This window comes from Azolla caroliniana, unplaced genomic scaffold, assembly GCF_043228905.1.
Source record: "Azolla caroliniana isolate FFs.n. ecotype wild unplaced genomic scaffold, voAzoCaro1.0.p SCAF_15, whole genome shotgun sequence".
Taxonomy (NCBI): domain Eukaryota; kingdom Viridiplantae; phylum Streptophyta; class Polypodiopsida; order Salviniales; family Salviniaceae; genus Azolla; species Azolla caroliniana.
This window is the reverse complement of record NW_028230450.1, coordinates 4891246-4907061: the sequence shown is the minus strand read 5'-3', so window position 1 is coordinate 4907061 and position 15816 is coordinate 4891246. Positions and strand designations below refer to the sequence as shown.

At 40.1% G+C, this 15816-nt stretch overlaps 1 protein-coding gene across 1 annotated transcript; it reads right to left on the bottom strand.

The window, feature by feature from the left end:
• Nucleotides 1-10151: 10151 nt before the first annotated feature.
• On the bottom strand, nt 10152-14374 carry LOC147854440 (CSC1-like protein ERD4). Its single transcript, XM_087331054.1, has 7 exons — nt 14083-14374; nt 13398-13546; nt 13004-13285; nt 12596-12871; nt 11777-12327; nt 11229-11484; nt 10152-10666 (listed from the first exon to the last, which is right to left on the bottom strand). The coding sequence occupies exons 1-7, from the start codon at nt 14339-14341 to the stop codon at nt 10292-10294; spliced, it is 2148 nt and encodes a 715-aa protein (XP_087187180.1). The 5' UTR covers nt 14342-14374; the 3' UTR covers nt 10152-10291.
• Between the last annotated feature and the right edge of the window lie 1442 nt (nt 14375-15816).

Below are 15816 nucleotides of genomic sequence, written 5' to 3'. Positions count from 1 at the left end.
AAAGTTTTGCGTACTTCGCAACTCATCATGATGTATAGTAACATCAATCGGGGCTCGTGGCTGAAAACCATACATCAACATAAAAGGACTATATCCCGTCGACGTATGCTTGGAGCTGTTATAAGCAAACTCCAAAATTGGGAGATAACGTTCCCATTTTGTTGGTTTTGCACCAACGTATGCTCGAAGCATGTCCTCAATAATTTGATTTACTCGTTCTGTCTGTCCATCGGATTGAGGATGATCCGTGGAGCTCATGCTCAACGTAGTTTCTAACTTCTTAAAGACTTGTGTCCAGAAGTCACTAGTAAACTTTGGATCTCGATCACTCACGATATCCATCGGTAACCCATAAAAACGAAACAATTCGTCAACGAATTGGTAAGCCAATTCAGAAGCTGTTACCGTGGTTTTAGTAGCAATAAATCTGGCCATTTTAGTTAGCCGATCAACGACAACCCAGATGGCATCATGACCTTTTTGGGTGCGAGGAAGGCTAACAATAAAATCCATGGATATACTTTCCCACTTATTATTGGGAATGTCCAAGGGATGTAAAAGTCCTGCGGCTTTAAGTCGCTCGGCTTTGTTAACCTGACACTGGTGACATTTAGTCACATAGCTATGTATGTCAGGACGCATCTTAGGCCAATAAAATTGAGTGGAGATGAGAACGAGTGTACGATGTATTCCAGGGTGCCCTGCTGAGGGTGCATCATGGCATTCAAAAAGAATCCTCTTTTTGACCTCGGGTAAATTTGGAACACAAACCTTCCCATTACGGTAGAGCAAACCGTTAGCAATGTGGAAGTATTCCTTCGAGGATGTGGTGGTGTCTGTTCCAGACTCAACTCTAGCCCAGTATTTTGCGAAATAACTGTCATCAGGATACTTTCCTCGAAGGTGATCATAAAGATCTGATGATATTTCAGTGAAGCTAAGCGTGTTAACTTCACGGATGCGACTTAGTGCATCAGCGACAATGTTCATGGAACCTTTACGATATCGTATGGAAAAATCAAAGTCCTGGATGAGATCAGCCCATCGTGCCTTACGACCTTTCAAGTCTTGTTGGTCACAAAAATATTTCAAGGACTCGTGGTCCGTAGTTACCACAAAGTGATTTCCATAAAGATAATGGCGCCATGTTTTGAGCGCATGTATAACTGCAAATAATTCCTTTTCTTGAACGGTATACCGACATTGAGCAGAATCAAGTTTCTTACTCTCGAATGCTATTGGTTTACCATCTTGATACAAGACAGCACCTATAGCATAATCGCTTGCATCGGTTTCAACCTCAAAAGGTTTTGAAGGATCAGGTAAAAGAAGTGAAGGAGCCTTGCAAACGAGGTCCTTGAGTTCCTTAAATGCAAGGTCTAGTGTAGCATTCCACACAATAGGTTTTGTAGACTTACGCGTTTGACCTTTTAAAAGATCAGTAAACGGCATCGTCAATTGGGAGTAATTACGAAGAGACTTTCGCAAAAACCCCACAAAACCAAGGAATGATCGAACTTCTCGAATATTCCGAAGAGTGGGCCAAAGCTTGATTTTCTCAATGCGAGAAGGATCAATTTCAACTCCTCGTTCGGTTATGAGATGTCCTAGATAAGTAATTGATTTCTTGAAGAACTCACATTTTGAGATCTTCGCATAAAACTGTTTGTCACGCAATGTTTGTAAAACAAAGCGGACATGTCTAGCATGTTCTTGTAATGTACGGCTATAAACTAAAATATCATCCAAGAAAATAACGACAAATTTTCCAAGTTGTTCTCGGAAAATGTCATTCATTTCTTGTTGAAAAGTAGCCGGAGCATTGGTCAAACCAAAAGGCATAACCAAAAACTCGTAATGGCCATAGCGCGTACGAAATGCCGTTTTAGGAACATCGTCCTCACTTATTCGTATTTGATGGTAGCCAGTACGGAGATCAAGTTTCGTAAAATACCGAGCTCCCTGGAGACGGTCAATTAGATCGTCAGCCCGGGGCAATGGATACGAATTCTTGATCGTCACTTTATTCAAGCGTCGGTAATTAATACACATACGCCATGTGCCCTCTTTCTTTTTAACCAAGAGAACTGGTGCACCCCATGGAGATTTACTATAACGTATATAACCCATTCGTAAATAGTCCTTGAGTTGCTTAGATACCTCATCTTCTTCGGATCGACTTAAGCGATACGGAGGTATACTTATTGGTGCAACTCCAGGTACAATATCTATACGATGGTCTATATTACGTTTAGGAGGTAACCCATCAGGTAGTTCACTTGGAAAAACATCATGAAAATCATTTAAGATTTCATCAAGTTGTTGTTGTTCAAAATATGTTAATTGAATCGGGACATTATCGATATTGTAAACGTGAATGTCCGGATCAAGTACACAATAAAATAATGTACAACAAGACAACTCGGATATTGATGGACACGAGGAAACAATCGAGAGGGATTGTTTTTTTACACATTGAATAAAATGCGTACAATCGTTCAGTACAAAAGAAATGGAATGACGAACCCAATCAATAAATAAAGAAGAGTTTTTATTATAAAACCGGGGATAACCCAGTATTACATCGGTGGTACAAAGATTCATTACATGGAAGTCTACTTCCTCTATATAAGTATCAATAGAAATTCCTAATGAATGAATCGCCCCGTTGATGTATTGTACTCTTCCATCAGCCAAGTGCACCGTGTAGGTGTGATCACTTACGGTGGGTTGGATTCCCCATATCTGAACCAAACGATCATTCACAAAATTGTGTGAGCTTCCCGAATCAAATAAAAATTGTACGGGAGATCCATTGATATACCCGTTTGCACGTAGTAAATCATTGGGACCCAATACATAGTGAGGAAAAGAACAATGACAATTACTTAAATGGTGTGTATAGACCTGAAGGACATTAGGAATCTGACCTTTATGGTCTGCAGTTTTAGCTTTGTTGTCGTGCTCTTTCCGTTGGAGCTTTCGACATTGATCTTTTGTATGACCCTTCTTTTTGCAGAATACACAAAAAGGATGTTGTCGCTTACAATCGCGATCCAGGAATTCGTTGGGTGTCTTGCGTTTCCCAACAAATTGCGACTGCTTAGTCCCGGGCGCTTCGTTGGGTTTGTTATGGTCCTTCTTCGAAGTGCGTTGATAGCGAAGAACTATTTCAACGGCCTCTTCGAAGGATTTTGGATCCTTATCGTGCACTATCCAGTGATAGTCCGAATTGGGGATGCCATTGACAAAACAAGCTATCAACCAATTGTCCCCTTCTAGACCCGATTTTTGGATTTGGGTTCTAGCATGGTGAACATAGTCTTCTAGCGAGGAAAATTTCCTGCTAGAGAGGTTCATTAAAGCTTGTGCTGCCTCGGATCGAGAGGGAGGTTGCAGAAATTGGCCCTTAAAAACCGTGACAAAATCTGTCCAGGTATCGGGCAATTTCCCCATAGTACGGAGGCCACGCCACCAGGCGGCGGCCTTACCCCCGAGTTCTCGGCCGACATATGCAATCTTCGTACTATCTGGCGTGGGATAGAGCTCAAAATGAGATTCCCATCGTCCCAGCCATGTGCAGATTGCTTCCTCGGTTCTTTCCTTTTTGTCTCCCGTAAATGGCTTAACGACAAATGATGGTTCACCTTGTCGCTCATCAGGTCTATTAGTCTCACGTTGTAGACTAATGACACGTGCCTCAAGAGCACTCTGAGATTGCCGAAGTTCGGTCATCTGTTGAGCGGTGAAACTAAGGTATTGGGTTATTTGTGCCAAATACATCTCAGTGGACATTTGTCCAGGAGGATTCCCTTGAGTTCCTTCCGCTTGAGCGGATGACATCGGGTCGTTAATTTGAGCCATTAAAGATTATTTCTGGAAAAGAAATAGGATAAGGTCAGAGATATAGTCATAACATCATGTCGTGATGTAAACATATCATGGGCGAGCATTAATCGATATCATTATCTCACGTCAATACCCCTCTAGACGTATGAGATGAGGTTCAAGATCAGGTTACTATGGTAACACAAAGGTGTTTTAAAAACCATGGGGGTGACAAATAAATGTCTTTCCCTGATCTCTATATCGATTTTTTCATGGTGGCTCCCCGAGGCTCAACCATGTATGTTCGCGTCATGAATAGTTTATACACGAAAAAAAATGTTAATAATAAACTATGTTTCGGTGCCCACATATGTGGTTTCGGCTCTTTAAGTCCTATTACGAGGACCCCGAGGTGCACTTAGACCTTAAGTCTAAACATGTGTTATAGTCATATGTATCAAGGATGTTGTATGGTCTTGGTCATATTTGAACTCGAGACCTCGAGAACAAATACATTAAACACTTGAGCCAACCAAGTAAGTTGCTCTTCTCGAATGTTTAATGTTTGATGCGTATAAGAGATATGTGAGGCAATTGATCATATACGTTTTTTTAAAAGAACATATATGTCAAGGGTCCTTATTTCGCCCTCATTTACCAAAACTATGTTGGTACGTTACCTAACCTCAAGTCTCGTAATTACGATGGCATACGCCAAAGTGCAACCTAATGGTCAAGCCAAATGAGCCCTTGTTTCGTAGTAGGCTCACGTGGGCCAACACATGGTCACGTCATTACGAATGCCTCTCGTAAGAACGAGCTCATGGTGGCATCGTATCCATGTAACGAGGGAGAGATGTTGGATACGTGCGTCATTGGAGCGACCTCACTTGAATTGGGTCAAGCCCTACGTACTCAACATCATTTTGGCTATTGGCGTTTCTTTACGTAACGAAATCGAGGTCGTCAACGGGGTTATCAACAATAAAAAAATGTTGAAAAAGGGATGGTGACAACGCCATTCTCACAAAAATGTGAGAACAGCCACCAACATCCTTTTCCCGACAAGGACAACTTTCGAGATAATCACGTAATAACGAATATACACATATGTTTACTTATCACATATATACGATCAAATACGTATATATGTGACCACATATGCCTATATTAAACATATCGTTATATTAAATAGCCACAAATGATGTGATCGAGATACGTAATCGAGGTATATACCTCTACGCACACGAAACATCCACAAATAAGAGATCATCGTAATACGCAATGGAGGTATAGACCTCTTACGCATACGAGACCAAACGCATATCGTTTACAACAAATCAAGGTCTTAAACTCATACGCAAACGTAACATATGTTCGTGAACTCATACGCAAACGTAATTGAGGTATTAACCTCGTACGCATACGACACTCATCACATATTATTAATATGTCAAACGAGGTATTGACCTCGTGCACATATGTAAACGTTTTAGATAATCAATTAAAGACCACTACAACATCATTGATTTAATGAAAAAAAATTACATATAAACTAAACACATGATTAGATGAGAGAAGAGAGAATAGAAAGAAAAATTATGGAAAGAGTTACCGAAGTTCTTTGTTGATCGTTGTCTGGATCAAGGCCAACCGCACAATGATCGATCAGCATCAATCAAAAGACAAATGAAAAACAAAGAAACATTAGTACAAAAATCTGATACCAAATATTATAGATCATAGCACTAACGTAAGCTTAAGATAAGGATAATGAAAAGATAGATAGAAAGGAGAAAGAGAAAGAAGGGTGCCGATCCACCCGACCACCCCCGAGCGAAGGGATCGAGACGGACTCGAGCCTCGATCGGCGTCCCATACCACCGCCGTGGCGTCGAGTCGTACCTAGTGCTGGCGCGCTCGCTACAAGAGTTGACCCACCACACGAGCAGAGTCTCGATGTAGTTAAAAGATGATCAAATGAGGCTAGGTAGGCCTCTTATTTATAGCGATACCCAAGGCCCCCAGGCAAGTTCACACTTGACCTAATGGGTTGTCTCAATCCCGAGGATTAAAAGTAATCCTCCCCTCCTTTACACTCTCGTTTAACCCTCACACTTATCCACGTGTATAGAATACTACGGTAAATTCTTACCACGGGATATTATATGGTCATGCCCGTAACAAATATGCCCTTCGACATGGGACTGCCCATCTTGAACTTTCTGATGGGAACTTCATTGAAATCAATGAAGTTTACCATATACCTAACATAGCAAAAAACTTGATATCTGTCAATAAACTCACAAATGATAATACATCCGTCGAGTTTTATCACAAATATTGTATCATTCGTCATAAGACACCCTCTGGACGAGGCTATGTCGTTAACTGTCCAAGACAAGGATATCTTTACCTCTTAGGTCGCTCTGTGGTACCTACCGAAGAAGCACACCACATGGATGATTCAAACACATCAAACTATATGACCTTATTATGGCACTATCAATTAGGCCACTTAAACCATCAAACAATGGTTCACATGGCCCGACAACATATAGCAGTTGGTTTTACTCTTCCTAGTAAATCGAAACTATCCCTTTGCGAAGGGTGTATATTTGGAAAACTCTCTAACTCGCCATTTCCATCCCATCCTACAACGACCACTAAACCCCTCCAACTAGTGCACACAGATATATGTGGTCCTTTGTCTACCCCATCCCTATCTGGAAATGTATATTTCCTAACATTTATCGATGACTTTACTCGTTTCACGATGGTCACATTTCTCAAGACAAAATGTAGTGATCAAGTCCTTGAGAAATTCAAAGCCTATCATAAACTTGCAACAAATCAACAAGAATTACCCCTTAAAGTACTCCAATCAGATAATGGTGGAGAATTCAAGTCTCAAAACTTCCAAACGTATTGCCAAAATCATGGGATTCAACAACGGTTTACCATTACATATACACCACAACACAATTCAAGGGCTGAACGACGAAACCGGTTGTATATGGATGCCACTCGTTGCATGCTCGCCGTTGCAAACCTTCCCCGAACATATTGGGAAGAGGTTATTTTGACCGCTTGTTATATATTCAATAGAACATATAGTCGATCAATTAGGACAACTCCATTTTCCTTGTGGTTTGGAAAAAATCCAAATTATAAACATCTAAGAATCTTTGGATGTCCATCATATGCACTTGCACCGCTAGAAACTCGATCAAAACTAGATAATCACACGGTTCGCACAATATTTGTTGGGTATGGCGAACCTCATGGCTATAAGGGTTATCGATTATACGACCCAAATTACAAAAGATTTATATTTAGCCTACGAGTGATATTTGATGAAGACAAATTCATATCTAATCCTCATTCACATCATGGTTATGAAAAGATACAAGAAACGACTACCATGTCTAACACTGAATCCAATAAAGAAGTAATATCATCACCTACTAATTCTTGGCGGGCTCCACAAATGTCCTCAGAAATTCAACAAGTCACAATTAACTCTCCTCCATTAATACCCTCATCTCTAGAGGTCCTCCCACAAGTCTCAGGTTCAACCAATGACTCCAACTTATTGCCTTTAATAACCAAACAATCCCAACAAACTGATGTACATACTCCAATTTTAAACAGTAACCCCAACCAAAGTAAAAAGAGCCTTAATAATCACCATAGCACTCATAAGTAAAAACTTTTAGATGGAACACAACTGACTCATATTGATTATTCATGCTCCCATCCTATCAAAAATCTCCTTATTCCACTACGACGATCCTCACGTCTTAATGGCAAGTTGAAAACCATTGGTCACAATGATGCAAAAGTAATTAAAATAGGATGTAGAAATACTTCATATTCCACTAATAATCAACATGTAGAGCATACAAATAGTTCTGACATTGCAAAATCACCTAGTTCACTTAGCTCTACATCTACTCCAAAGAAAGTTCGTACTATTCAAGATCTTTATGATCACACAAAAAAAATAGACGCTCTTGTTGCGGACAATCAATTTGAACCTGAGTTTGCATTTTCGGCTCTTGGTTCCCCCTCAACCACATCAGACATTTCTGATGATCCCTTAACTATCAATGAGGCATTGCAAAGCCCAGATCATAATGAATGGCAACCTGCCATGGCAAAAGAACTTGAATCTCTTGAGGCCAACAAAACGTGGACCCTAGTACCACTCCCAATGGGATGCTCACCTATTTCATGCAAATGGGTGTTGAAGAAAAAACTAAAGCCTGATGGTACTGTTGCACGTTACAAAGCTCGACTTGTCACTCGTGGTTTTTCTCAAGTTGAAGAACTTGACTATTCTGAGACATTCTCACCCGTTCTTCGCATGGCATCTTTTCGGCTCCTAATGGCTCTAGCCACCATTCTTGACCTCGAGGTACATTATTTGGATGTACAAACGGCATTTCTACATGGTGATTTACCCGAAGAAATCTACATGTCACAACCTCCTAGGTTTGAGTCACGCTCTCAACCAAACTATGTGTGTCGGTTACATTGGTCACTTTATGGACTCAAACAATCTCCTAGGTTATGGTTTCAAAAATTTAACAATTTTATGCTCTCACATGGCTATTCTAGATTGTTATCAGAACCAAATATATACATTAGACATAATCATACATCTAATCGGTTGTTAGTGGTAGCACTATATGTGGATGACATTCCTATAGTTGGAACACCATCTGAAATTACTCAAGCAAAACTAGAACTTTCCAAAGCATTTTCAATAACAGATTTAGGTCCCCTATCTTATTTTCTAGGCATGCAAGTTACGCGTAATCGTAGTATGGGCACCTTGATCATTCATCAAAATAAATTCATTAATGAAATTTTGAAATCCTTCAGAATGTTAAACATTAAACCTTGCCCTACTCCCTTATCACTAACATGTAACTTAAGCATATCCGATGGTCCAACGACAAAAAGAGATATTAATTTTATGCAATAATTTCCCTTTAAACAATTAATAGGAAAACTTCGATATTTAGTCACAGGAACTCGTCCTGACCTTTGTTTTGCAATTAATTATCTATCGCGCTTTATGCATAACCCCGGCCTTATGCATTGGAAATCACTTCAACGAGTTATGTGATATCTAAAACACACATCTAACTATGGATTAACATATAAACGATCCCAATCCGAAAGACCAATCAAATCACTTGTTGGTTGGTCTGATTCGGATTGGGGGGGGGACGTTGATTCTCGAAGATCTATTGCTGGTTTTTCTTTTATAACGGCAGGAGCAACAGTGATGTGGCAATCGAAAAAACAAGAATCTGTGACACTCTCATCTGCTGAAGCTAAATTCGTAGCTGTGGCATTGGCTGCTAAAGAAGGATTATGGTTGCAAACAGTGTTAAAAGAACTCCAACTATGTGAACCACTCCAATTGAAAATCTTCTACGACAATATATCATGTATCTACTTGACGAAGAATCCAAAGCACTCGGAGAAAACAAAACATGTGGATTTAAAATATCACTTTATACGAGAGTTGGCCGAAGAAAACAAGCCTACCTTAGAGTTTACATTGACAAATCATATGTGGGCTGATTTTCTAACAAAGGCTCTACCTCCGGACAAATTTGAAGCTTGTTCTGAAAATTTAGGATTACAATGATTCACAACTAATTAGTTTATGGGGGGCTGTTGTAATAAACTAATTAGTGTAGAATAAATAAATAGGAAACTAAATAATAAAAACGTAACCTTATGATATGAAAAGGTGCACCCCAAAAATAGGGTGCACCTATAACCACCACATTTGCTCTCTTTGTGGTCGGTTGGTTGTAAGAGAGAGACAGAAACTATCATTCAATTAAGTTTTCTTCTTCTCTTTCTCTCTCTTCCTCTCTCCTTCTCTTTCCATTCCATATTCCCTTATTTTCCACAGCCACTTCATTATACCTCAAGCACCACTATATTATCAACTGATTTTTTGTTATAAAACTCGCATTCGAACAAAATCATTGAACCTACTATACTAGATAAAATCGAAATTAGAGAAATCCAGCAAATTGGTAGAATTGAGTTTACTACTAATAATCACAATCTAATGTAATTGAAATTACAAGAGTCGGAGTCACCGTCAAATAAAAGTCTATGATGGTTGTTATTCATGTTTCCTCTTTAAATTCTTATACAAATACCATGCCACCTTCTAGAGAGCCAGTGGCTCAAAAAACCAATTGAATGGATATTACAGAGGCTGGAGTTAAATGAGTTCCAAGGAGATGAAATTGAATAAGCAACCATACACCACAACAAGAGAATGGTGAAATGAAAGGGAATCATTACAAGAAAGAGAGAGATTGAATAAGAAGCAAGCAACCCAGCAAGCTTCATGTATAATACATCAACCAGAGCATGGTGAAAATTTTCAATATTCTCTAATGGAGCAATGAGTTTCCTGAAACTAATCTTCATCTTGTATCATATCTTGTAAACGCCTGCCGATCTCCTCGTCATCACGTGTAATATGGTCGGACAGATAGGAAGGCGTATACGCGCGTATGATTTCCTCAACACTAGGACGATTCTGTGGTTCCTCACAAGTAGCATAAAGAGGAGTCACATCGAAAGATGGGTAGAAGAACTTCCGACATATGTATGCGAACACGATAGTTGCGACCAAAGGTGGCAACAATAGTGGTACATACACGAACTTCTTCACTCCAAAATAGCCAAGCATTGTGAGTTGGGATAAGAAGAGAGAACCCACTATCCGGGAATGAATGTGAGGCCACATCCTCCCTCCGCTCTCATACTTCGGCAAAATCACGTTGAGCGCCTACAAAATCACAAAGGAGGACCTATTTTAACATGCTTTTCATATATTAATAAATCCTTGGTATAATATCTTTGCTCCAAAAGAAGTACATATAGCAATCTTTGACAATGTAAGGACCCAGATGGTGGGGCTCAATCATGAACAGGTAAGGAAGAAATAATCCTATCCCCAATCATTCTTTGAAATAACTCATATATGGGAGGCTTAACTTTGGAATGCTCTATATATGGGTACTGAATTGTCTCATATAATCTCTATATGTGGATACTGAATTTGGCTCAAATCCAAGTATCCGCATATCATAATGTATACCATTCTTTTAACATAGATTAATCTATATATACTTGTATAATACATCTGTGATTAGTATGTAGATTAATCTACACACCAAACAAGGTTTTTATAGTACAAGTCTTAATATGTATACATGCATTAATCACGCAGATACATGTGGTATAAACACCAAATTTGCAGATGTATGCATTTAGCACATATAACATACATCTGTGTGACATTAATTTTATGAAATTACTTGTGTCGACAGAGTGCGCAATGGCCTTACCAGATTCCGCATGAATAGCCAGCCTAATCCAAAGTAGACAATGGCAAACACCAAAATCAGCGGTGCTATGACTGCATATGAAAAGGTGATTGTCAAGATGAGCATATCCCCTGGGATACGAATTGCATATTTGAAGCACTTAGGAGCCCATGCTTCTTGGATGTCTTCATCAGTCTTGCAATGGAACCTCTTTCTGATACGGAATCTGATGAGAGACACTATCCTTGAGAATACCAAGCCATAACCCACAAAGAACCTGCATTAGTAAGCATCAGGAATGAAGATTAGAATCATTAGAATCAAGCCGATAACATATATATGCCTAATACACATTGTTTTTGAGTACTCCATTACATTGCTGATCAAAATCCACAAAGAAAAAATGCAACATGTTTGATTCTAGAAGTCCTCAAAACTAAGGTTATAAATGTGCCGATCAATATCTTTATATAAATGACAAGCAGAATTAAGGGATTTCTTGATGCGGATTGCACAGACAAATGCATAGATATAGGCCTCGTGTTGTAGCAAATGGCGCGTTATATTACCTGAGGGCCACAAATGAGATGAAGAAGCTGGCTTGTCCGGGCAGAGATTCGCTTAGCAGTGAAATGATGGATTGCGGATTATCGATGATGCCTTTAAGGGAAGTGAACAAGCTGCCGGCTATGGTGACACCCAAAAAGATGTTGAAAACATTAAAGTAGAAGAATTTCCCGGCAGCTGCCCTGTCCCGAATGGCTTTTGAAGGAATCCCCTCGAAGCTTGAGAGCTTCAGGAGCAGAGATGGAAGCAAGAAAATGAAGATAAGGAGAACCAGCTGAGGAAGATAAGCCTGGAGTGCTGTATTGACTAATGGCATATCCACCAGAGGCTTTAGGAATGGCAGCTTCTTCTTCAAGTTGTCGAGCGAGATAAGGGCCGAGATGAAGGCTATGGGGATCATGTAGAAGAGGATCATGAGCGTAACCACGAAATAGACTAAAGTTTGCCGGACAAGTCTTTGTACAAAGGGTATCGCGAGGTTTCCCCATATGACCGCTTTCGGATCGGGAGCGGCACAGGTAGTCCATTGATTGGCATAAAGGCTATGCATAGACTGCAAATTTGTCAATGGTTTTGATGTCATTACAATGGAAGACTGATTATCTAGTTAACTTAACATAAGATCATTTAATATGATCATCATCTTCATAATGATGATGATGATGATGATGATGATTTAGTAGAGAGAAATGATCTCTGTCGTCAGACTTTGAGGAGATTAACATACAATCTAGGGGTTGATTAAAGATTAGTAATCAACCGAATTAGACCGCTCATTGCGAATCTTGGAGGAGTTCAATATTTCTGCATGAGGTGATTACCTGGGATGCACTGTTGGCAGCTGCTCTGGTACTAAAGATGACTATAGCCGCGCCTTTCTGCGACACAGAAAACGTGACAGATTTTCGTTCTGTCTGGATAGCTCTTTCTTTCTCATCTTTCCCTCGCTTGTAGAAATCGATGGAGTTTTCTTCAGGACCAAAGAGACCGAGAAATCCAGTCCTAAGCTTAGGCCCAATCTTCCTCTTCTCGTATTCCAGCTCTGCACGAGCCAGATTCCTCCTAAATTCCTCCCTCTCTCGCCATAGCTTAGCTGCCTGAACCATGTCACCATGTCAGTATACAGAAAGAATTCACGCAATTAGCTACACCATACACTCAGAAAGATAAGGCAAAACCCTAATGGTTTGGGCAGATTTGCAGAGATTATGAGATCTTTAGGTACATACATTGGATATCTTTGTGACGATGACACATGCTCTGTAAGTTTCAGGGTGCAGAGCTTTGAAGTACTTGTCCACCTGGTCATAGATGGTGCCACTGCCAGGCACAGGAGCAGGGATGTCCCTCACCAGAACTGCGTATTGCTCGTATTTTACTTTCTGAGGGTTAGATTGATCCACGCTTCTCAGATGCACCACATGCTTGTAGGTTTTCCAGAGCCGATGCATCGTGGCTATGGTGAGCCAGTAAGCTCCAATTACATAGGCCCACAGACGTTTGCTCCCATCCTGCAGAATCAGTGAAGAAGAAGAGAAAAACCACCAGTTTCAGTCCATTGATCCCCCTCTTTTGGTTCGATTCCATTCCACAGACGTGATTAGATGAATATAATTACATTACCATGACATTCCCCATGGCGACCTTGTCGAAATCACTGGATCCAACCGTCGAATTCTTGTCTCTCTGAATCTCGAAATTCTTGTCTGTTATGGAAACAGGAAGTAGTATGGGCACGCAGAAGATTGCTGTGTACAGGCAAATGGAGAAGGCTGCAAGGAATTCAAAGCAGAGGAAAGTAATTGAGTCAGAACCAGAGGAAAGTAATTGAACCAGAACTAGAGGAAAGTAATTGAACTAGAACTAGAGGAAAGTAATTGAATGAGAAGGTCCAGAGGAAAGTAATTGAATCAGAACCAAAGGAAAGTAATTGAATGAGAATCAGAGGAACTTAATTGAATCAAAACGGAATAAGAATGAAACTAATTGAACTAATGCGAACCTAGAGTCCACTAGATTACGATGAATCCACTAGTTAGAGCTCATATTTGAAGTCCATTTAGGTTGCAACCAAAAACACAGAATATTCATCAAACAAATGCAGGCAGGCCGGTCTTTTTTGCATCTGATTAACAGGCCAATTCACAGAAACCTATTCGGTGCAGTCCCAAATTAATCATCCTAAAACTAATCGCATTCCAAACTGAAATGATTAAACAGAGGGAGAAATTCGTTCAGCGATTAATTAAAAGAACCAAATCAGCTAAAACGAGTGGAACACAGGAAATTTTGCATATAGATTAGTTACCAGATCCAAGAAATGTCATGTATATGGCAGCATCCAGGCCTGCATTCTTGATAATGTCCTCCTCAGTAGCAAACCAAGCTTCGCGTAGCCAGCCGAGAAGGCCAGGCTTGTAATAGGGGGGGACATTCTTGATTCTCTTGGCAGGGTAATAGATTACTTCGTTGATACGGATCCGAGAGAAGATGGAATGGACAATTACAAGAACCACGAAGATTAGGAAAGACGTGGTGAGAGAAGTGACAAAGCCTGAGGTTTCCATGTCCAATGACGATCAAGCTTTTTCTCTTGGAAAGGAATTTAAGAGAAGGTTCAGGCCTGAGATGTAACGGCCATGGAGGGAGGGCTGAAGAGGAAGTAAAGGTTTGTGCAGGTTGTTATTGATTAAGTCTGCTAAGATTGGCGATGGCGGAAACAGGTGCTTGAAGGCAGGTAAACGCAGCAGGAACAACTAAACATCAGAAAACAGAAATCATAAATCAGGAATCAGGAATCAGGAAATTATGGAAAGAAGATTATGGAGAGATTATGGACAGAAGTGATGGAGAAAAGAGGGGGAAAGCAGAGCTTCTAAGCTATGGAGTTTGTTCGTAAACGTTGGATGGAGAAGGAAGGAGAGAAGAAGGGTACTGAGCTTTTGAGGTATGGAGTGGCCATGGCCATTGGCTATGAAGGGTCATGAGAGAGGAGGAAGCCTGTGCAGACAGGAGGTGCCACGTGGCATGTAATTGACCACGTGGATCCACGTGGCGATCCAGGCCGTCCACGTGGCACCCACAGCAATAAATGTGAGTACTAAAGTCAACGCCTGGTTTCTTTGTGAATCGCCTATGCCCTATACATTAACCCAAGGACTTCTTCAAAGACAAAGACTTTGAGGGTGGGGGGGGCGGGTATATGTCACAACGAAGGTGACATTTCAATTGCTCTCAACTTGTCATTTGGCGGTATTCGAATGGAACGTCAATTCTCCTTATCGTTGTCCGACTTGTTTCCAATGACTTTTCTATTGCCCCCCCCCCCATAAATAGGTCAAACTTAATAGTAAAGATGACTTTTTGATAAATTGGTCAAGCTGAATAGTAAAGATGACTTTTTTATCAATAGGTCAAGCTGAATAGTAACGATGACTTTTTTATGACCTTTCAAGTTGCGCTCTTTATTGTCCCTCTTCTAACAACACTCATAAACACTCGACATACAACTCATTGAGGCTAATTATCACATGGCGAAGAATGGTTTTGTAAGAAAAAAGTGTATATGACGCAACGAAAAAGGAAAATTTACATAAAATGATGAATAAATGCAATGATGGATAGCTAAGAAATGCATTCATAAAGTCCAAAACCATTGACCTTAACAAACATTCCAAAAACATTTAATGTTTAAAGTTTGATGGTGAAATTCCATATTAAGCATAGTGGACACCAAACATTGATGTAAACCTACCATATACACTTCAAATTGGGTTTCATTGTCACCACAAACTCAAGGAGCAATTTCTAACTGTTGCTCCCCCTTGTGACCTTAGACCATGTCTTTCTTTCTCATCTCTAATGGACAAGCAAACAAAACGTTAAAATGCATATCATTTTGCCCTTGAGGTCACTTGGTTCATCTTATCCTCATCTTTCATACCCCAACCAACTATAAAAGTTCCCCAACCAATATGTGCCAGTTGCCTTCTCACCTCTTTCAACTTCAAGTCAATCATGGTGCAAGTCAATGTCTAGCATG

Bases quoted from the DNA above. Each gene is read 5' to 3' on its own strand.
- LOC147854440 (XM_087331054.1), bottom strand. From the start codon at position 14,341: ATGGAAACCTCAGGCTTTGTCACTTCTCTCACCACGTCTTTCCTAATC. The intron at 11,485-11,776 runs GTAATATAACGC...TTACTAATGCAG, and splicing joins ATCTCATTTGTGGCCCTCAG to GTTCTTTGTGGGTTATGGCT. The intron at 10,667-11,228 runs GTAAGGCCATTG...GTGATTTTGTAG, and splicing joins GGCTATTCATGCGGAATCTG to GCGCTCAACGTGATTTTGCC.